Consider the following 23,138-nt stretch of genomic DNA (forward strand, 5'->3'; position numbering starts at 1 on the left):
GAGGTCGTGATCAGATCCCAAAAGGCCAAGGAACTCAAGAGAGGGCTTCTGGAGCAGCAGTGCCTCAGGATGGGCCGTGAAGGTTGGACAGGATTTCAATGGGGGCTGGGGGGTGCAGGCTGGCCTCAAAGTGTGCAGGGCGGTCACTAAGGGGATGACGGGCAGGAAGAAGAGGTGGGAAAGGCCTCTCGGTGCCCTAAAGGGGCTTTGAATGTGGAAGGCCAGGGGCAGCTCTGCCTGCCGCGGTTGCCCTCAGGCCATCTACCCTCCCCCGGCCCCAGGCTAAGGCCAAACTAGAGGTTGCCCCGCACAAACATGGCGGCGCCGCGCTGGCCACGCCCCTCAACAAGATGGCGCCCGCCAGGAGCCCCACCTCCCGCCGCCTTGGTGGCCAATGAGGGGGGAGCACGAGTGCTTGCGCATGCGTGGTGCTACGAATGGGCGCGTCCAATGATGACTGTGGGATCCCGGCGAGCAACATGACTAAAAAGAAGCGGGAGAATCTGGGCGTCGCTCTGGAGGTGAGGGGAGAGCGGAGGGTGGGCCACGTCGTTCGTTGTCTCTCCCCGCGGCCGGGTGGTGGGTCGGCCGGTGCAGGTTGGAGGAGGGGCCTAGGGAGGCGTGAGGGTCAGGGCGCCGCGAGCTTGGGAGACGCGAGGGTCTTGGGAGGCCCCTGTGGGTACCGGGCCCTCAGGGGCCTGAGGAAGGAACCGGATGCTGGAGATCCGGGGGGCAGCAGAGATAGGAGCCGGGGGGGGGGGGGGGGGCGGGGCGGGGGGGGACGCAGCAAAATGGGAGCCTGGGGAGCGGAACCCCGGAGGGAAGAGACGCGGAGGGAACCGGGGCCCCGAAGGGGGCGGGACAGGCAATGAGGTCCTGCAGGGAGACCTTCATTGAGGACCCCAGAGGGGCGGGCAGTGCAGGGGGGCACAGAGGGGTCGAGGGCTGTGGATGAGGGACGCCTGCAGGTTAGGGAGTCCACACTCTTTCGTGTGTCAGTAGTGGCTTAACTTTGCTGCGATGGGACATTTTCCCTCTGGGGCCTGAAGCCTGTAACGAAACTTGCCTTGGGAACCTGCGGGAACTTGTAGAGGATCGCGCAGTGGCGGTGTCCCCAAATGGCTTACAAATAACTTGCTGCGCCCTGGCGGGTCGTTCAGTTGCCCGGAGTGTCCTCTCCTGGAACAGAAGGTGTGGGTTCGGTCAGGGCGTGTCATGGGAGTCTCTCTCTCTCAAATCAGTTTTTAAAATCCTCAGGTGAGGATTTAAAAAATAAAAATAATTTGCTGCATGTGGGAGAGAAAGAAAATGGATCCATATGGATATAGCAGCAGCTACGTGCTACTTCGTTTGCATCCTCAGTTCATCCTCAGGACAAGCCTGTGAGATTTTTACAGACGAGGAAACTGAGGGTTCGAGGAGAGTCTAGTTGAAGCGTTGGAGGAGCTGAGAATCAGGTGATTTCTCTTCTAGTGCATCTTGTTGCTGATGCATTACAGTCCCTCAGGTCACCTCCCACAGGTTACAGTCCCTCAGGTCACCTCCCAGCGGTTACAGTCCCTCAGGTCACCTCCCACAGGTTACAGTTCTCAGGTCACCTCCCAGCGGTTACAGTCCCTCAGGTCACCTCCCAGCGGTTACAGTCCCTCAGGTCACCTCCCACAGGTTACAGTCCCTCAGGTCACCGCCCAGTGTTTACAGTCCCTCAGGTCACCGCCCAGTGTTTACAGTCCCTCAGGTCACCTCCCACAGGTTACAGTCCCTCAGGTCACCTCCCACAGGTTACAGTCCCTCAGGTGACCTCCCACAGGTTACAGTCCCTCAGGTCACCTCCCACAGGTTAGAGTCCCTCAGGTCACCTCCCACAGGTTACAGTCCCTCAGGTCACCTCCCAGAGTTTACAGTCCCTCAGGTCACCTCCCAGTGTTTACAGTCCCTCAGGTCACCTCCCAGCGGTTACAGTCCCCTTAGATCACCTCCCAGCGGTTACAGTCCCTCAGGTCACCTCCCAGCGGTTACAGTCCCCTTAGATCACCTCCCAGCGGTTACAGTCCCTCAGGTCACCTCCCACAGGTTACAGTCCCTCAGGTCACCTCCCAGCGGTTACAGTCCCCTTAGATCACCTCCCAGCGGTTACAGTCCCTCAGGTCACCTCCCACAGGTTACAGTCCCTCAGGTCACCTCCCAGCGGTTACAGTCCCTCAGGTCACCTCCCACAGGTTACAGTCCCTCAGGTCACCTCCCACAGGTTACAGCCCCTCAGGTCACCGCCCAGTGTTTACAGTCCCTCAGGTCACCTCCCACAGGTTACAGTCCCTCAGGTCACCGCCCAGCGGTTACAGTCCCTCAGGTCACCTCCCAGCGGTTACAGTCCCTCAGGTCACCTCCCAGTGTTTACAGTCCCTCAGGTCACCTCCCAGTGTTTACAGTTCCTCAGGTCACCTCCCAGCGGTTACAGTCCCTCAGGTCACCTCCCACAGGTTATAGTCCCTCAGGACACCTCCCAGCGGTTACAGTCCCTCAGGTCACCTCCCACAGGTTACAGTCCCTCAGGTCACCGCCCAGTGTTTACAGTCCCTCAGGTCACCTCCCACAGGTTACAGCCCCTCAGGTCACCGCCCAGTGTTTACAGTCCCTCAGGTCACCTCCCACAGGTTACAGTCCCTCAGGTCACCTCCCACAGGTTACAGTCCCTCAGGTCACCGCCCAGCGGTTACAGTTCCTCAGGTGACCTCCCAGCGGTTACAGTCCCTCAGGTCACCTCCCAGTGTTTACAGTCCCTCAGGTCACCTCCCAGTGTTTACAGTCCCTCAGGTGACCTCCCACAGGTTACAGTCCCTCAGGTGACCTCCCACAGGTTACAGTCCCTCAGGTCACCTCCCAGCGGTTACAGTCCCTCAGGTGACCTCCCAGCGGTTACAATCCCTCAGGTCACCTCCCAGCAGTTACAGTCCCTCAGGTCACCTCCCACAGGTTACAGTCCCTCAGGTCACCTCCCAGAGGTCACAGTCCCTTAGGTCACCTCCCAGCGGTTCCATCCTTGATTGGGCACCTTGGGAAGCAACCAGTTGATGTTCCTGTCTCACAGCGATCTCTCTCTCTCTCTCTCTCTCTCTATTAATTAAGAAAACATGTTCTCCAGTTAGGATTAAAAAACAGAGAGGGTAATAGTGTTCTTGAGTTTCCTATCAGTTCAGTGCCTCTCACAGTTAAGGCTGCATTAAGTATCATTTGTAGAGCTTTTTACGATGGAGGGTTGAATTCTCCCCTGCCTGGAGTAATTCAGTAGGACTCGCGCATGTGTGTGTGTGTGTGTGTGTGTGTGTGTGTGTGTGTATGTGTGTGTGTTTTGGGGGGTTGGGGAGTGGTATTTTTTTTAAAATATATTTTATTGATTTCTTACAGAGAGGAAGGGAGAGGGATAGAGAGTTAGAAACATCAATGAGAGAGAAACATCGATCAGTTGCCTCCTGCACATCTCCCACTGGGGATGTGTCCACAACCCAGGTACATGCCCTTGACCGGAATCAAACCTGGGACCCTTCAGTCTGCAGGCCGACGCTCTATCCACTGAGCCAAACCGGTTTCGGCGGGAGTGGTATTTTTAACAAATAATTTGTTTTTTTCTATTGATTGATTTGAGAGAGAGAGAAACATTGATTTGTTGTTTCATTTATTTATACAATCATTGGTTGATTGTTATGTGTGCCCGGACTGGGGGACCCACAACCTTGGAATATTGGGACGATGCTCTAACTAAATGAGCTACCTGGCCAGGGCCAAGTCAAATGCTTTCAACAAGCTACACACACCATGCTGAAGCAGGAGGTTTTAGTACCACCTCTTGAGAAACATCAGCCTACTTGGTAGAAAAAAAAAGGTTGATGGAAATAGGAATCTCCTTCTGAAAGAGAATAATAGATGGTCAAATGAGAAGGCACTGTGTAGTGGGACAAGAATAGACTTTATAGTCTGTATTAGGACATGGTAAGCTGCTATAACAGGAACCCCCAAAATCAGTGGTTTTAAGAACAAGAAAAGGTTTTTTTTTCTAACATGCTATAACAGGGATGGGCAGACATTGTTTCTAAGGTTCAGATAGTAAATATGTTAGGCTTTGTGGGCCATATGGTCTCTGTTGCAACTACAGTTGATCCTCATTATTCATGGAGTCTGTATTTGTGAATTTTCCTACTTGTTAAAATGTATTTGTAACCCCCAAATCAATATTTAGAGTGCTTTTGCAGTAAGTCACAGACAAACTCAAAGCAGTAAAAAAGTTGAGCACTGGCTGGTGGTGTTCAGTGGTTACAGCATCCATCCACGCACCAAAGGGTCATGGGTTCAATTCCCGGTCAAGGGCATACACCTGGGTTTCAGGTTCGATCCCCAGGCCCAGTCAGGTCAGGTGCTGAAGGCAACCAATCAATGTGTCTCTCACATCGATGTTTCTCTTCCTCCCTCCCTTCCACTCTCCCACGCTGTTCCTCCCACTCTCTCTAAAAACAGTGGGAAAAGTATCCTCAGGTGAGGGTTAACAAAAAAAATTGTGGTCACTGGAGGCCTACAGATCCCACTATGTTTGAACAAGGTAGTGTTCTGCCTTCTTATTTTAGTTATTTTTCTTTTTTTAAAATATATTTTTATTGATTTCAGAGAGGAAGGGAGAGAGAGATAGAAACATCACTGATGAGAGAGATCCCACACTGGGAATTAAGCCCACAGCCCAGGCATGTGCCCTGATTGGGAATCAAACCATGACCTCCTGGTTCAGAGGTCGATGCTCAACCTCTGAACAACACCAGCCAAGCCTTATTTCAGTTCTTATATAGTAAACAAGTGTCCCTTTTTTGGTCTATTTAGTGCCACATTTTTTATAATTTTGTGCTTCTTGCTGGTGATTTTGCTGTTTAAAATGCCCTCAAGTGTAGTGCTGTCTAGTTTTCCAAAGTGCAAGAAGGCTTCATGTGCCTTACAGACAACATGTGTGTGTTATTTTGTTCAGGTCTGAGTTACAGTATTGTTGACTGTGTGTTCAATGTTAATGAATCAAGAATATATATGACAGTAGGCCTTTTTAAACAGAAATACACACAAAACAAGGTTTTTTATTGATCCGTTGATAATAATGATGTGACCGGAGGCTCATAGGGACCTAACCTGGTTCAGTATTTGCTCATTCATTTTTGGTGGCAGCTTTATAGAACGTAACTACCACAAATAACATGCATCAACTACACTCAGATAGGCTGTCTTAGCACAAAAGCAGCCATAGACAGTATGTAAATTAATGGGTGTGACTATGTTCCAGTAAAACTTTATTTATAGAACAGGTCCACAGGCTATAGTTGGCCAACCCCTGGTGTAGACTACTAGGACAGTAGTGGTTCCGCTGTATTCCTTCCATCTTGTGGCTCTGCCTTCCCCTAGGTCCTTGTTGTAACCTCATGAATGAAACCAGGCCACACCCACTGGCTGGGAAAGAGAGAATGGAGAAATACACCCGCTGTCTTAAGAGTCCTGGGCCTAAAGTTCCCATTTTCCATTGGCCAAAATGCAAGCTAAGAAGCGAGGCCTCATCTAACTGCAGGGGCAGGCTGGGAAATACATTCATCAGTTAGGAGGCCACATGCCCAACTACAGCCTGATTGCAATGGAAGAAGGAGCTAGTGTGTTTTAGTGCAGCAGTCGCCAACCTTTCAGACCTCACGGACCACAAGTGGTTCACGGACCACCGGTTGGCTACCACTGTTTTAGTGGACATTCCACAGTCTACACAGATTGCAACTTACCTCACAGTGTGGTTTTGTGGATTAAATGAGGAAATCTATTTAAAGTGCCTAACAGATGTCTGGCAGTGTTATCCTATATAATAAAAGGCTAATATGCAAATCAGCTGAACAGCGGAACAACCGGTTGCTATGATTCGAACTGACCAACAGGAGGCAGACGCTCAATGCAGGAGCTGCCCCCTGGTTGTCAGTGTGCTCCCACAGGGGGGAGCACTACTCAGCCAAAAGCCGGGCTCACGGCTGGCAAGCGCAGCAGCGATTATGGGAGCCTCTTCCGCCTTCGTGGCAGTTGGACATCCCCTGAGGGCTCCTGGACTGCAAGAGGGCACAGGCAGGGCTGAGGTTCCCCACCCCCCAGTGCATGAATTTCGTGCACCAGGCCTCTAGTTATCAATAAGCAGTGTTCTGTATTAGCACCTTTGTGGTTCTTGTGGGTGTTTTTTATCATGACTACGTCAACCCCCTTGTTTGGACTTTAGTTTTCTCATCTGTAACTTCACCAGGGTTTACAGACTCACTATGGTCAAATACAGATGACAGATGTCTTTTGTTTGGCTGACATGGTTTTAAAAATGCTTTGAATTTGGGGCGGGTGGGGGGAGCTCTAATACCACCTTATACCAGTCACATTTGCCAATATTTTTTTTTTTACCTGTCAATACCAATATGCTAGTAGATATTTACATTTGCCATCTTGATCTCTAAGGTTACTTTTTGCTTGGATATTCTGACATTTGAGATCTGTAACTGTGCACCTTAGAAAAAGCTTGGCATCTGACTGTCTCCTCACCTTATTCGTCCATTGCCCCCAGCGGGTCTGAGTATTGAATGTGCACTGATGCTCAGTAGCAGTAGATATTGTCCTCATTAAAAGTTGTGTGCTTAGAGCCAATGAAGTGGTGATTTAATCAGAAATGTTTGTTAATCTGACCAGGGCAATAAAACCCCCACAAGTGAGTGATCTCAGCACCTGCAAACAGTCCCCACTTGTTGTAATGAAGCAATTACTGAGCGGGCAGCTCTCACCCCGAGGGCTGGCTCCGGCCAACTGTATGGGGCAGTCACCTTGCAGGACAACCAAGGCACCTCCTAGCCTCCCCCACTCATGGCTACTCATGAGACCTTCTTATCCAACTGATTTGCCACCTTGTGAGATTTCAGAGTTGGAAAAAACTGGCTATGCGTTTTAACTTTTGAGAGTTCATTCTGAAGAGCAAGAAAGAATTACAGTTCAGATGAGAAATCACCATTCTCTGGTACTGATTTTAATGCTGTATGGGAGGAGGGGGGAGTTGTATTTCTGTCAAAACTGATAGGCGGGTTCTGGCTGAGGGAAAGGTTGCATTTCAGTATAAAGCGATAGGATTTTGGCTGGTGTCAAACCTGTTTGTTTTTAAACCTCTGGTAGTGATGAGCTGTTACTTGGTCCTTGTGCATTTCTTTCAAAACTGGACCCTTCAACTTAATGTCTGTAGATGTTTTAGCAGACAGCTGTCTTAACAGATGTGCAGTGTCTTAGTTGACATCTTAAAGGAGATACTTGGTTGGATCTGTTCCCTAATACAAAAACATATCAGTTTGTAAAGCTTTTGGCTACAGGTTACAGAAAACTGACCTCAAGTGACCAAACCAGGACGGGAATGTCCAACCTGAGGGCCGGATGAGGCCCATGAAATCATTTGGTCTGGTCCAACCAAGGCATTAGGGGTGAATTAATTAAATGTTTGACCAAATATAGCAGGCTAATTTTTAAGTTGATAATTTTGAATGGCCCACAAATGATGTTTATATATCCAGTGACCCTTGGCCTAAACAAATAGGAGTATACTTCCCTCTTTCCCCCACCCCACCCCAAGCAGAAAATTTGGAGATTGGTGGCATTGGTTCTAAAGCGCAGCTATGTCAGGGCTGGTATTTCTGCTTTCTCTTAGCTGTTTCTTCGTAGTCACAAGATAGCTGCCCGAATTCCATTCATCATATCCAACTTCAAATAAGGAAGAAGGAGAAAGGAACTACAACACTCTTTGTGCCTTTTATAAGCAAAGCATAAGCCCTCCCCAGAGTCTCTTAGCAGACTTCTGGAACATCTTATTGGCCAGAACTGGGTCAGGACCACTCCTAGCTGCAGTGAGGCTGGTAAACATCTGTTGATCTTTTCTCACTTCTGTAATGGAGTCAGACAAAGAAGGGGGTTGGTAATCGATGCTGTGCTGGCCAACTAATAGTGCCTGCTGTAGGGAATAAAAGTTAATGGTAGTCGTTTAGAATTTACTGGAATCCTTATCAGAAAAAGAGGCCCAGATCAGTGACAATTAAGTTGAGGTGGTAGGTTGAGAGGAGAAAATGGCTTAGACAGGATGAGCGCCAGAGGAAAGGAGCCTTGACACTTACAATGATCTGTTTCACGTCAGTCCTGCTGTAAGCTCCCTGAGGGGAGGGAGGGGCAGAAGCACTGAGTGTGGATGAAGGCAGCCTCAGCTCTGGAGCTGACGGAGCCTACCAATTTTCTGAGACAAGGGCTACAAGCAATAAATATCTACCCAATTGGCTTGAGTGGCTGGAGGAGGCACTTGAACCCTTGTCTCTGATACCTGGGCCTATCTGAGTGGTTTGCTGGTCAGAGGTTAGGAGGCCACAGTGGAGCAGGCAGTTGGGTACTGCCCAGCCAGGGGCTGGGAGAAAGGCTGGCGACATGTGGAGACTGTTCAAGGGCCGCTGACCATTAAATGAGCCTCACCTGCTGCCAGGCACAAGCGACAGGTCAGCAGTGGGCAGGTGATTTCTCTCGGCAGCCTGTGTCTGGCTCCGCTCCACTTGACGGGGGTCAGGAGACTAAAACCTCATTACCTAACACGGCTGGATGTCAGCATGTGTGGAGTGGCTGTTTGCCAGCATCTTAATTAATGAATTCATAAGGCGCAGGGTAGATGCCAGTTCTTGAAAAATACTTTCAGCCTTTCAGCGATGAAGAAGCTTTTGCTAATTTATCAAAAAATATATTTGGGGAAAGAAGAGAAAACAAACTCCAAACAACGTTCTGGCCAGGGACAGATGAAGGCTGCAGGCAGAGAGTGCGTCTCTCCTGGCAACTGCTTGGCACACGAAGGTCTCGGGGTGTCTCGGGGCTGCGTGGGCTTCAGCAGGGACCCTCGCGTTCCTGACCCAGGGCCAGGGTGACTCTCGAGAGAAACAAGCCCCTGGGCGCTCTGCTTCTCCTGAAAATTGTTCATTGATTAAAATTTGGAAAGGTCACCTGTCTTCATTGGCTCAGCCCCGGAGAGGAGCTTCTCACAGGGCCTGATCTTTGGGGAGCCATGGGTGGAGGATTTTCTGCCCCCACAGAGCCCTAGGAGCCTCCTCCACAGAAAAACACCCCTTAAGTAATGCCAGAGTAATCAGCCCTTTGCGGGTTGAAGCCACTCACCGGAAAAACAGGCCTGTGTCTCCCATGTGGCTTGGCTGTGTGGCCTGAGGCCCCAGATGGAAACCCTAGTGCTCTTGCCAGAGACCATCTGGGCAGGTGGTGCAGCTCCTTTGCCGGATATAATAAACACCGGGGCCTCCGGACTGAAATGGGTGGATCTCCAGAACCCAGTTCCCAGGTTGCGGGGCTGGAGCTGGGTCAGCTCACACCACTCAGCTGTGAATTAACTCGTGAAAAGAAAGGCTTAGATGTCTCTGGGGAAGGAAGGGCACATCAGGCTCACTAGCCCACCTTTTCCTTCTCCAAACGGGGTCTGGTTTTTTTGTTTTTAAGTTGAATGTATTGGGGTGACATTGGTTAAGAAAACCATACAGGTTTCAAGTGTACAACTCGGTAAAACATCATCTGCACACTGGACAGGGGGTGGGAGAGGTGGAAGTGGGCACACTGGGTCTGTTTTTGTGGGTTTGGGAAGGCGCTTGGGCAGTTTACACAGTTTCGGGGAGGGTGCCTGGGGTGCTGCAGCCGGCAGGTGGAGGGTAATTGCCTTCATGAGGGCAGATGCTCAGCTCCCGTCTCAGTGTTTCCCAGCAAATGGATTTCAGTCAGGTTCTTCCCTCATGGAGCGTAGCTGTTATGTGGATAGAGACCAGCAAAGCCCTGGACACGTTTACTCAGAGTAGAGAATCTGTGGAGGCCAGATCGCAAGCTTGGGTGGACTTGGACTAGGACCTGGAATCGTTTCCACAGAGCCCTTCTTTGTCATGAAGGTTTTCATGAGGGGTTTTAAAGAAGGAGCATGAGTTCTGGAGCAGAAAAACTCAGATTCCTGACCCCACTTCTGCCACTTCCCAATCACATAACCTTGGGCTGGTTGCTTAAAATCTCTGTGCCGGGTGTTAGCTTCTCTCTAAAATGGGGGCAGTCCCTTCCTTGTAGAGTTGATGTTGACCTTGGGTAGCATATATGAAGCTGCCCACAAACTGTCTAGCCCAGGGTGTAAGGAGTGGAGGCTGCACCCAGGAGCTAAGAGTGGCTCTTAGCTTTCTTATGTAGGCTGGTGGCTAGCAGCCCAGACTCGGACTGCCTGGCTCTCCATGGACTGGCTGTGTGAGCCTGGCAGATTCCTTCATCTCCATGGCCTGAGTTTCCTCAGCTGCAAATGTCGATACTAATAACACTGCTCATTCGGGGTTATTGTGAGCATCCCATGAGGGGATCGAGAGGAGCGCAGAAGTGCCTGCACATGGCGCATGTGCAGTGGTGCCTCTCCTGGGCTGTTGTGGTTTAGTTTGTGTGGACCGTTGGCCTCCATGAGGCAGCTTTGACTCCTTCTGTGCCGTCTCCAGCCGTGGGCAAAGATGTTTGAAATGAATAAAACTAAAAAAAAAAAGACCGTACCCTTTTATGTAATGATGTTTACTTTGAATTTATATTAGTTCACACAAACACTCCATCCATGCTTTTGTTCCGGCCTTCCGGTCCAGTTTAAGAACCCATTGTGGCCCTCGAGTCAAAAAGTTTGCCCACCCCTGGTCTAGACACACAAAACTTGGTGATTTGAGTTGGGCTCAGATACCCCAGCACCGTGCTTTTTAGTAGATCTTGGTGCTCAGCAAGGACCTGGCCAGGCAGGTGCAGGATGTGCCCTGTAACCACTGCCTGGCTCCTGGGGTGAACTCATTCCCAGCCACTTTTCTCACTCACCGGTTGGGAGCTCCCGAGAGCAAGGCCAGCAAGACCGGAAATGACTTCCTGAACTAGAAAGCAGTGGCCAGTGCCAAGCCCTGAGGGTGCCTCTGCCCTTTCCCAGAAGAAAGCTTGGCTCTTAACAGTGGCAACTTAGGGAGTGGGCAGGGAGCCCCTCCCAGGGTGTCAAGATGATCAGGGGAGCACCTGTTAGCCACCTTCAAGAGGGGAAGCTTCCATAATGGTGCCACAGCCTGTGGCTCGTTCTTGTCAGCAGAATAAAAGCTGCATGCCAGGCCCTGGTGGCAGCCAGGCCTGGAGCTGGCCCCGTGGGGCCTGACCCGACCAGTGTGCTGGGCGGTTTGTGTGTGAGCTGGCACTCATGTTTCTTGCCCCCAAAGAGGTCTCATTGAGGACTTTAATTCCAGGAGGCTCCATACTCCTGAAAAGATGCCTCACGGGGATTTGAGACGAATTTTACAGTTTCTCTTAACACAGTGGTTTTATGGCATATAGGACCCCAGGGAGACTTCCCTAAAGCTCTGAGAATAAGGTGTTATTCCCCAAGTCAGATGGCAGAGGGGATTTTGCTTAGCTGCTGGGGGTTACTGAGCTGTCATCAGAGTGCCTTGGAGCTGCATCTGAAGGAGGGGCCTCGAAGGCCACCGGGAGAGTCCCTGCCCCTGATGACTGAAAATGAACAGCCCTTTTTTTCCTTGGCATCTGCCAGCAGGAGCAATGGCCACACTTGGCTGGGGTCATGGCCCATGGTGACCTTGACTGCTGGACTGACTTCAGATCTTAACATTCTTCTGCAGGAAACATCCCTGCGTCTGTGGAGGATCCTTGGCCTTGTACTTCTCGCTGAGCCTGCTCTTCTGCTCACTCTCAAAGCCACCCGCCAGGCACCCAGTCCTCAGTCTGTGCTTGGATAGGAAGGCAGTGGTTCTGTGGCAGAATTACTCGTGGGCCTTTCCCATACAGGACAGGCTTCCTGGATCCTGGCTCCAGCCCTCCTCTAGATGGTCAGCTCCCTCCTTCTTGAGGAATGCTCCTTCCCACTTCCTACCTTATAGACCTCGTTTTCCCTCCTTTCTCCTTCTCCCCTCGCAGCTCTCCATCTTCCCCAGGTTTTAGCCACTGCTGGTCTCGGGGTCAAATTACAGACTTACCACCAGGGCACCCTGCATACTCACCACTGACTGCTTGGTCCTTTAACTGCTTGCATATGAGTTTCCACAACACCTACCGGGTACAGTTTGCTAACTTGTAGGGAGGTCACACTACTGCCTTTTACTTCCTTGGGTTCCTTTGCAGCCGTGCTGCACCTGCTGTCATCTTAGTGACTTAAAGTGTTCATTTTCCTGTATAAAAACGGGCACTTGGTCTTCTGAATATGAACATAATGTATGGACACTTCTTAATGTTATTGTACATTGGGGGCCCCCCGTACTGTCTGAATGAGTTCCCTGTCTCAGTCCCCTCCTTGGCTGTAACCACTTTGCCTGTGACAGTCATAGCCAGCATTGCTACCCACCTACAGCGCCAGGAAAATCCTAGCACTGGAGCCAGGCTTGGGCCACCACACTCCTCCTGCTAATTATCCTGCTATCCAGCATGTGTCCTGAGAGTCTCCATGGCCTCCAGAATGTAACTCTCCCCACTAGTGTTGGTTGGATCTCTTATGATGGGGCCTCTTTCTGCCTTAGTCCTGGGGCTTCGCATTCCTGCTCCCAGCTTAGCTGGGTGCCAGGACCCATAGAGACATGGTGTGGGTGAACCGAGACTCCACCTGCCATTCCATGTTTCCCCAGAGTGCCCAGACCACATGAGTCTGTTTTGCCCTTAGCCACTGCTGTAGGCCTGTCATCCTTGGGTTCCACCAGGCCCAGCCTCTACAACCTGGTGCTGGCTCCAAGGCCCCAGCCCAGCTTCTCCCCAGGCCAGTGACAAAGTTCCAAGTATGCATGTCCTGAGCCAGCTGGATGGGCTGGCCTGTGGAGGCCTTGCTGTCCTGATGGCCTACCCTGCAGTCTCCACCCCTGAACTCCCCCCTGACTCAGAGGATGACCACATCCAGCCAGAGGGGTTCCTCTTCCCACTGCTACCAGTCAGTGGCCAGGGCAGATTTGTCCATCAGCCCCACACACATCCAGCTCCTTTTCTTCCTCTTGCCACAAATTAACTTTTCTTTTTATTCCCCAAAGATCCAGTGAAAACTTCTCTGGTGATAATGGTAGCAAATACTTCCTGAACTACTATGTGCGTTGAGTACTGTTCAAGCACCTTACATGTATTGCCTCACATCATCCTCACATCCTTGGGAATATGAAACATGATCTTTGTTCTACAAAGATAGGATTAAGGAATATGGCACGTGAGCGACAGGCTGAGGCACCTGGGTGCAGGCCCCACTCCATGTGACCACACTTTTCAGGAGCCACAATTTCAGATTTCTAGGCACTTGGGCTTCCAACTGCTTGCCCAGCTTTGACTCTTATGTTTCTAGAATCTTCTTGCCATTTGTCTCCTTATTCTGGTCATAAGCCCTGTGTCTTCTCTCCTGAGCCTTGCTATCTTCTCGGTTGCCTTCAGCCTGCCGGCAGAGTGAAAGCTAAAGGACTGCAGATTTGCAGGGACTCTGCAAAGAGCATAATCCTGGTGCGTGTCATTGAGAGTTGACTGAAAATTTAATTAGAGTCTTCTTTAAGGCCCACTTTCTGAGTCTTCTGGCCCATTTCTGGCCCATCTTGTCAGTTCTACTCTGTAGCCACCACTCCTGACTCCAGTCACAACTAAAAGATGCATCCTGACCCTCCCTCCCAGGCTTCTCTGCAGCCCGAGGTCACGTGGAATCTCTGCACCCATTATTACAGCTGCCCGAGAGCCAGCTTCTGCTTCAGCAAGTGCTGCAGGGGTTTGCCAGCAGAGTCACCTTCTGCAGATGGGTGAGCGGCCTTCTAAGAGCCAGCCAGCTGCCTGACAGCCTCAGCCTCCCCCACTCAGCCCACACCCAGCAGTTGGGTTACAAGAAGGGGAACTTGCTATTTAGAAGAGAGTCAGAAAGAGCTGTCAGCAGGACATAAATATTCATAGAGGGAGGTTAGAACTTGAGTCCCTAAAACCTTGATTTGTGTTAGTCTGTTTAAGCCTCATTAAAAAGTAGTAAATGAAAGTGGGGATATTCAGTGGAACTGCAGAGAAATTGGGCTTGTTCAGATAAAGGTCTCCGACTGCCAGCTCCACAGGCCCTGCCCGGAGCACAGCAGCAGATTGGCTTGGCCACTTGCAGCTTGCCAACCTCAATTTAAAGATTTTGCTTAGCATGAGTTCCTGGCCTTGCTCCGGGCCAGTTAGCGCTTGTTTGGACACCTGATAGCCTTCTAGAAGTGTTTAGGGATGGAAATCCCCAAACTTTTCCTTCCCAGAATGACATGCAAACCACGGCCTGGCCCAAGGGGTGGCAGGGAGAAATCTAACCAAGGACTAATACTGCACTAGGTGATCCACAAAGGCCATATCTATGTGCATGACAGTTGCTTCTCCTAACTTCTCCCAGCTTCTTTGGGCACAAGTGGAGGCTTTCAGTGACCATTGCTACATGAGGCCTAAATCCATCCCAGCTCCTGGGCCCCAGCCATGCCCAACCCTACTCCATGGCTACAAAGACTGCAGTGGGCCAGGCCTGTGGTCACAAAGGAGACAAATGGCCAACATGCTTCTAGGACAGGAGCTACAAAGTCAGCCCTAGGGGCCAAGCAGGCACATAAATGAGTGCAATGGGTCCATCTGGGCCAGACTTGAACCCCAAACTCCAAGTTTACACCCTCTGCCCTTGGGGCTCCCAGCATTTGGGAAGATGAGGTTTGTACACACGAAGTTGGAATGACAGTACATGCTCAGCCTCATGAGAGGACTGACTATTTGCTGGGGGCAGGAGGCAGTACCCCTCCAGCAGAGGCCTCATGGAGGAGGTAGAGCTTCAAGAATTAAGCTTTGTGTAGGACCCAGCATGGAATTTGGTGTTCTGATTGGGGTTTCTACACCCTGGAATGGAAACAGCAAATCTCAGGGTTCTGAGGGGCTGGGCTCTGTGTGTTGGGGGTGCTGCTATCAAGACCGGGCCTCATGGCTGCCTGAAGTACTTGCTTTCCCCAGCTCCAGCTCTGGTTCCACTGACCATCGGCATCAGCCGTGGCTGTTCCTGGAGCCTGGCTCCCCAGAGCTCATCTCCCTACAGCGCCTATTCTAGGATGGCCTTTGGCCTCCCCAGGCACAGGCCCTGTCTCCTGGTTGGGGCTGTTTCCCAGGACAACCGTCCCGTTGGTGCCCATTAGCAGAGAAATGACACAATTAACCAGGCAATTAACTCAACACGATGCAGTTGCTCCCTCCCACAGGACCCTGTTTCCGGAGGCAGAGTTGGCAGCAGGCTGGGCTGCAGGAAAGGGGATAGCTGGTGCATCGTCTGTGCCAGGCACTGGGATGAGGGAAATGGCTGACCCAGGATGGGTGCTGGCCAGGGAGAGGGGCAGAAGGCATAGGGACTTAAGTGCAACTCCGACACTGGCCTGACCACAGGCCTGGGACTTGGATTCGAACTTGTGATCATTGGTCCCACCTTTTCAGGGGCCACTCTAAAAGGGACTGGAGCAGGGAATTGACTAAGACCGCTAAGAGGGGAGGGGTGTTTCGCTCTGACTCCTCAGAGAATTCTGTTTGGGGGCCCTTTCTCCCATTTGTGAAATAGAGGTCATAGTTGCTATCCTTCCCAGGGACGTGGTGAGAATGAGTTAAGTCAGATGGAAAATTGAGCATTACCAGGCCCTCTGAACCTTCCCATCTAGGCTCCTGTCAGCAGGGCAGTGGTTCAAGAAAAGCAAGCCAGTCCCAGGCCCAGAGAGGTGGCCATTTAGACAGACATCTGGGGACAGATGGACACAGATGAACTTTCAAGGCCAAATGCATGATACCAGGACCCAGGGTTTATTTTATCAAGTGTACATCTCTGAAATTATAGCCAAAACAAATAGGAAAACTGATAACTTTGGCAACCAACCTTTCAGAAGCAATTTTGCCCCACAGGTTACAGCTACCTTGATGATGGGCAATACTTTGCCTCAAGAACCCAATCAGAAAGAAATAGGAGTTTCTGAGCTGCATTTTTTTACACTCAATACTTTGTATTGGTTCTCATGGTAAAATATATATATTCTTACAACTTAGACTAGTTTAACATCAGTGGGAAAATACCTCTGGTTCTGCCCCTTGGTTTCTACCACCCACCCCTCACGTGCGTGGGGTGCTTTGGAGAGGCCGAGCCTTCCCAGAGCATCTCGTTTCATTCCAGGATACCCTTGCGTGGCTGGCGTCTGCCATGTTCAGGGCGGGTGTGAGGCCCTGAGCAACACCCCCGGCCATTTCCAGTGGGGCTCAGGCTGTACCACATGGAGGCCGAGGACAGCATAATAGAAATGTTAGGGATGACAGGGCTTCCTCCTCCCCATCCCAGAACCCTGCCTATTTTGGAAGGTGGAAGGCTCTGCTGCCCTCTCCAGCGGCTAGTGTGCTGTGTTTCAGATCGATGGGCTGGAGGAGAAGCTGTTGCAATGTCGGAGGGACCTGGAGGTGGTGAACTCCAGGCTCTATGGGGCAGAGCTGAGCCCAGAGGCCAGGTAATGCTCCTGCCCCACCTCCCGCCCTTCTTCAGCCCCTCATATCTAACCTGGGCCCCTCCACCTGCCACAGAGACCTTGGCCCTTGTCCAACTTGCCCTGGAATGCCAGCTGCCCCTTGGGTGGGAAGGAAAAGGCTTGAGCACAAAACTCCTCCCCCCTCACAGGAAGTCTCTGGAGAAGGAGAAAAACAGCCTGATGAACAAAGCCTCCAACTATGGTAAGAAAGTTCCCTTTCGTTACCAGCCCCACCCTCCAGTTCCAGGGTCAGGAGGGACAGACGGCCCAGGGAGCCCACGAGGTGACAGGGATCCAGGGGCTCTTCAGGAGGGGTCAGCCCCCAGGAGGCTATAGGAACCCACTATCAGCCCAGCAGCATGGAGGAAGAGCAGGTCTGTTCCTTTGTTCCAAGGGAGATCGAGAGGCCTGTGGGTCTGTTCTTCCTGGGACGAAGGTATGACAGTAGCCAGGCCCAGAAAAGATTCTCACATCCACCCAGACTTGGGAGGGCTGTTTTCCCTGTCCCCCGCCACCACCTCTCCCCACCCCCACCCCCCAGGAAAACCCTGTGATGGAAGTCGGGGCCTTGGGGACCTTGAAGGAGAATGAACTTGGGTGCCCTGAAGGGCTACTGGAGTGGAGCAATGCTGCCACCTTCTGGGTGCTGGGGGCACAGCTGGGTAGAACCCTGGCAGGGCACTGAGCTAGAGGGAGGGCAGCTGCTGGGCCCACCACTACCCCTTCCGCCCTCCTGCCCCTGCCTGCTCATCCGAAGAGGCTCATCCAACTTGTCTGTTCTGTTCTCCCTGAGGGGCCAAACCTGGCCTAGAACCAGCCCAGAACAGTCCACATGGCAGGGAACCTTCCAAAGGGACCGATTTTGAAGAAACACTCAGTGTGTGCAGTGCATGTACACACACCCCTGCCTGAGCCTGAGCCTGGGCTCAGTCTGGCCTGCCCAGAGCTGGTCTGCAGGATCTCCCTGCTCCCGCTCACAGGCAGAGGCGGGACATCAGTGCCCTCCCATCCTAGCAATTTTCACACAAAATCACAGCATCCCCACTGAGACGGTGTGGCTGCAGAGGACTGGCTTCTGCCAGAGGTGAGCCCGACTACCTCACGGCACAAACTGCCTCCTCTTCGTGTCCCTCATTTGTTGGCTGGGCATCCAGCAGAGGGCACGGAGCCCACCCAGTGACAAGTGGAGGGACTCACCTGGTGACACCATGCCACCACATAGCTTGGCTTTCACATGTGGCCTTTTGGTGACCCCTCACACATTCCATCCTCAACTTCAACTGCATTTGAAGAGAAATGGTTGAGTAGCATTGTGTTGGGACTTTTGGAGGCTGGGTGGGATCTGTAGCCAAAAGGTTGTGACGATCAAGGACAGAGTCCTTTTCATGGATAAGGAAGTGGCTGGCAGGGAACAGCTCGGCCCTCAGCAGTGTGTGTACCCACTTGTGGGAGAGGCAGAGGCAGCTGAGAATAGCAGATGGGCCTAAACTACCTGTCCAACACCATTTCCTCCCAGAGAAGGAGCTCAAGTTGCTTCGGCAGGAGAACCGGAAGAACATGCTACTCTCCGTGGCCATCTTCATCCTCCTGAGCCTCATCTACGCCTACTGGCCTATGTGAGCCTGCGATTTCTCCAGTCAACAGCCCAGTCACAGCCAAGCAGGCCCTTTAGGACTCAAGAGGACCAAGGTACAAGGGGCGTTTCTACTCCACCAGACACTGAGCAGGGCTTCCTCAGCCCCTCCTGCCTCCGCTCCTGGTCTCCAGGACTGTGCCGGCTCCTCCCTTAGCCCAAGGGAGAGGCAATAAAGAACACCCAGGCGGCTGTGTGCTGAGTAAATGTCACGTCTGACTGCAGCTGGGGGTGCGGGGGAGGGGGGCGGCGGCACTCAGGAACCAAGGAAGAAGAGATGTTCAAGGGAAAGCTCTTGGCTTAGAACTCAGAAGGGGGGGTTGTGAATGTGAGCCCTCAACTTAAGTAGGGAATAAAGACAGCGGGAAGCACTCCCCAAGCCGGAACTACACTGACAGCCATTTCCAGGGCTTGGGCATCATGCCACGGGCCCACCACCCCCACCAAACACGCTGTCATGCCCTGCCTGCAACTAGGGCAGGAAAAAGGTGGCCTGTGCAGCGAAGGGCAACTGGGGACTCGAAGTGGTCGCTTGGCAGTCCTACGGAGGCAAGGAGTTAATCCGTCTTGAAGAGGCAGCCAGGCTGGCGAGTCTGGCGGAGTGAGTGGGCTACAAGAGCCATGGTAATGACCAGACTGACTTATGGTGACAGTGGGCAGTAAATCAGGCGGAGTCTGCTGGGAGAAGCGGTAGAGGTGGGGCCGACAGGATGGGGAAGCAGGAGCCGCAAACACAGACATCACAAGCTGCCTCTGAGCACATCCCCCAACCCGAGTCCCAGCACAGGGCCCAGGATGCTGTGTGGGAGGCTGGAGCAAGGTAGACAGAACAGGGCAACCAAAAGGGTGAAGGGCTTAGGAGCCGAGATCACCCCAATTAGGTAAGTAAAACATGGAAAGGAGCTGCCCTGGGAGCTCAGGGAAGGACCATGAGGCCAGGGAGAAGGAGCCAGGTAAAGTGCAGGCAGGCTCTAGAGCAGGGGTTCTCAACCTGTAGGTTGCAACCCCTTTGGCAGTCGAACGACCCTTTCACAGGGGTCACCTACGACCATCCTGCATATCAGATATTTACATTATGATTCATAACTAGCAACATTACAGTTATGAAGTAGCAACGAAAATAATTTTATGGTTGGGTCACAACATGAGGAACTGTATTTAAAGGGCCAGAAGGTTGAGAACCACTGCTCTAGAGGAAACCAGCAGTGATGGGACTGGGGAAGGAACTAGCCTGAACCGGAGTGGGAGGTGCCCTCAGCACCTGCGTGTCTCCCACCCCAAGCACAGCCCCCAGTGCAGGCACAGGAAGGAGGGATGCTGGCTGGGGGTTGGCACAACCATCTCTCCCTCCCTTCTTCCTCTGGTCTAGTGGTACTAATTGGTCTGACACCTCTGTTATTTTAGTCACAGACTGATCCTGGATTGTCACAGTATCACCAGAGTGAGCTGTGTGATTTATGTAAGGGGGAAAGTGCCTCCCTACCCTGCTGGGCTGTAGGTTCATTCATCCTCCCATCCTGGCTTCTAACAGAAGCTGCATAATTTGCCGACTTCCTTGGGCCCCTCTCTGGCAGCAAGCAGCAGCTCTGAGAGCCCTGAGCTTGGACAAGGCTCCGAATAAACAAACCCTCTCTTCTTCCAGCACAACTTCCTCCCCTTCACCTTCAGCCCAAGCTGTTTTCTCTAAGCCAGTCCCAGACCAAACACCGAGGACAACCAGCAGCAGCCCCAGCACAGAGCCACACAGGCATTAAAAATATGTTTATCTTTAATGATCCAAGATTTTGCAAGACACACATATACCCAGAACTGGGTGGAAATACAACATTTTAGCAGTGCTGCTGCCAACCTGGGAGTTGGGGAAGGGGGGGGAAGCACGAGAGCTGGGTACTGGCTGGAGACACACCCCCACCGCAGGGTGGAGCCAATTCCAACCTGACAGGGAGCCTCAGTGCCCTATCTCCATGGAAACCAGTCTAGCACTGGGAGGGGGCCCTAGGGAGCCTGTATGAACGTCTCTGGCGGGTATTTCCCATTAAAAACAACCACCAGTGCCATCCCTACCCAAAGCTACTGCCCAGCTTCCCCTCTTCCCCCTCAGCCAACACCACAGAATGGCAAAAGTGACTGTACCCCCTACGGGGAAGAAGGGAAGGGTAGCAAGGTGGCTGTGGCAAATGAAGTACCCTCTGTTGCAGTGGGACCACTGCTGCTGCGGCACAGAAAAAGGCAGGGCTTCGAGGGTGCTTCCTCCCCTTCTAGAGCTGCCCAAGATTTGGGTCAAAAGGGGATGGGGCCCAGGAAGGCTCTACCACCCCAGGAGGCAGTCACATCCACTACCACAGACAGTGCGACCTGCATCCTGGTGTGGTGTCAGGGGCGTGGCCACACACCTCCCTTCCCGGCCTGCGGGACTGTCAGAGGTCCAGGCTGAGAACTCCAGGGAAGACCAAGACAGGGTTGGGGGGACAAGACAAGAAAATCTTCTCCAACTTGGCATCAAAACAGAGCAAGTTCAAAGAAACAAAACCTTGATTTGTACAGCAGGTGCTCCTGGCCAGCTCCTGACAGTGGCCTCACCCACTAAGGGTTGGCCCAGTAAAAAGTTGGGCAAAGCTAGGGCATGGCCACCCTCAGGGCAGTCACAGAACTCAGAAAAGTGAGTCTACAGGATACAGGAGAGAACAGCAGAGCCAAAGCCCTGCTGCTCTGACACGTCCTCCGCAGCCCCACGTGCCCTGGGCCCTGACCGCACACCACGTAGGAGCAGCGTCTTTCAGGCTGAGTCCTCGCAGGGGAGACAGTTCCCAGGCAGGTCTCCGGGGAGGAAAGTCTGAAAGGTGTCCCAGAAGGAACATGTGAGTGTCCTCTGATGGCCCCCGACTGAGCTCTTCAGGGGAGATGGAGAGGAGACCATCCACCCCTCATGGCCAGGCTGTGCTCCCCTGTCCCTTTCGAGAGGGGCCCAGGTAGAGCACCCTAACTCTGAACAGCAGGGCGGTCAGTAGGAGTGGGCGTCCCCAGGCCCTCAGGCGCTGTGCGTCTGGATGAAGGAGAGGACATCCTCCTTGGATAGCTTGTCCGGGTCCTGGGGCTTCTGGGAGTCATGTACACGGATGCCATCCCCCCACTCCCAGAAGAGTCGGCCATAGTAGCAGATGCTGGGAAGGAAGGAAATCAGAGGGCTGTAGCCAGAGATCAGGACCAAGAGATTACCACCCACCCCTGGCAACTGGTTTAGGGGATGAACTTAAGTGGGGAGGTCCCCACCCAGGACCCCAACCATCACAGCAGGTCCTGGCATCACTATTAACGATGCCACTTGAGGGTCTTCCTTCTGGCAGCCAAAACCCCAGAAGGCTCCCGCTCCTCCTCACGTCCTAGGAAACCACCTTTCCCAATAAACGGCTGCTGCTGCTGTTGGCATCCATCGGAATGGCTGCTTAAACCTACAATCAACAACCTGGCAAATGGACACTAGGTCCTGACAAGGGCAGTTGGGACCCGGAGTTACGAGAGGCAGGGCTGTGGGCACTCAGCGTGTTCGCACCACCAGGACTGTGTCAGCAAGTCAGGGAAGCAGTGGCTGCTCCATGGGGCAGGTGCCCTAAGTGGGATCGTTCCCGGAACCCAGGACCCCCAACCATCCAGCAGGTCCTGGCATCCCTCTCCTCTCTGAGCTTACTGCCCAGGCCCAGCCACGCCCTGGAGAGGCCGCCCTCCACACCCCTGTAGAGAGGAGTCTGGTCCTTGCTCAGGGGAGCCCCTGCATGGGCAGCAGTTGGTACTAGTACCTGGGCTGTGCCCCAAAGGACTGGCTAGCATCCTGGCAGGAGTGCGGGGGACTGCTGAGGGGCAGGCTACTTACTGAAATGGGGCAATGGCGTCTGCAGGGAGCTCAAAGGTAGAGCTCTTAGTTTTCTTGTTGTAGAAGAACTTCCTCTTAAAGCTTTTGCTGAATGCCATTGTCCACGGCTCTGAGGAAGAAGAGGAAGAGCCCAGGAAGGACACAGTAACCAAGGGGGACAGGGCAAGCCAATGCAGGGGTGTGCCCTCCTTCACTCTGTTCTTCCTTCCCTCCCCAACGTGCAGGCAGAGACCAGCCTGTGAGGACGCCGCCCTCGTCTCCAGCCTAAAGGGGCTCCAGAGGACGGCTAAGAGACTTAACCAGCCCACCCAGGCCTGCTAACCTGCACCAGGGCAACATCTGTGGGACCCCAGCAGAGGGCCCTGAAGAAGGGGGTTCTACAGGGCATGCAAATGGCCAAGCCGGACCTTCTGGATCTGCCGCAGCCCTCTGAGAACACCCCCTTCCTGCCATGAGGACACCACGTGCATATACGAGTTGGGCTCCTCTCTTCCCAGCCCAAACCTAACCCCAGGACCCACCACAGAACAGAAGCAGCTCAGGGCACACAATCCCCCGCCCACCCCACCCCACCCCATGCACCTCAAAGAAATGCCAGCCTGGCTGCTACCCACATTCGTAGGGAACCCCTAGCTCTGGCATAGGCAGGACCTGGGCCAATCACCGAGGGAGGCGGGGACAGAAAACAGTCGCTCATCACCCACCGTTCACTGTCCTGACGATGTAGAGACCAGTGGGCACAAAGTGCCTGTCGTCCCGCCCTGTGTAGCTGAGCTTTGGGGTGCCACTGGAGCCCTTGATGATCTTCATCTCCAACCTGGTTCCCAAGCAGGCATGCAGGCAGGAAATGGAGTGTGTGCATGAGAGAGGAAACCCTAGCCATAGTTTCTTGCTATCATCAAAATCACACCAACCACAAGAGTTTATCTTAGTTCAACTAGGAAACTGAGGCAGAGACATGAGTGAATTGCTCCAGCCACACAAGTGAGTCCAGTGCTGGGTTCGGAGCTCAGGCTTAGGCGCTGAACTCCCAACTAAG

At 52.7% G+C, this 23,138-nt stretch overlaps 2 protein-coding genes across 5 annotated transcripts in view; one reads left to right on the plus strand and one right to left on the minus strand.

Moving 5' to 3' along the window:
• Nucleotides 1-438: 438 nt before the first annotated feature.
• On the plus strand, nt 439-22,919 carry CCDC167 (coiled-coil domain containing 167). 2 transcript variants are annotated; one of them, XR_011471876.1, is made up of 5 exons: nt 439-521; nt 16,486-16,580; nt 16,748-16,800; nt 18,115-18,287; nt 22,324-22,919. XR_011471876.1 is itself a non-coding variant. In XM_070418657.1 (4 exons), exons 1-4 carry the CDS (start codon nt 480-482, stop codon nt 18,216-18,218), a joined length of 294 nt encoding a protein of 97 aa, XP_070274758.1. In that variant the 5' UTR covers nt 439-479; the 3' UTR covers nt 18,219-18,549. The 2 variants fall into 2 exon arrangements, 1 of the variants encoding a protein (XP_070274758.1); XM_070418657.1 differs by lacking the exon at nt 22,324-22,919 and having other exon boundaries at nt 18,115-18,549.
• CMTR1 (cap methyltransferase 1) overlaps nt 19,982-23,138 on the minus strand; it is a 59,682-nt gene continuing 56,525 nt past the window's right edge. For all 3 annotated transcript variants that reach the window (XM_070418656.1, XM_070418654.1, XM_070418655.1), the window contains 3 exons: nt 22,804-22,916; nt 22,100-22,208; nt 19,982-21,392 (listed from right to left, as the gene is read on the minus strand). In XM_070418656.1, coding sequence (XP_070274757.1) covers nt 21,260-21,392; nt 22,100-22,208; nt 22,804-22,916 — 355 coding nt within the window. In that variant the 3' untranslated portion in view covers nt 19,982-21,259. The remainder of the gene's footprint in view (nt 21,393-22,099; nt 22,209-22,803; nt 22,917-23,138) is intronic.

This window comes from Myotis yumanensis, unplaced genomic scaffold (genome assembly GCF_028538775.1).
Source record: "Myotis yumanensis isolate MYYU_CA2020_CCGP unplaced genomic scaffold, mMyoYum1.0.hap1 SCAF_6, whole genome shotgun sequence".
Classification (NCBI taxonomy): Eukaryota; Metazoa; Chordata; class Mammalia; order Chiroptera; family Vespertilionidae; genus Myotis; species Myotis yumanensis.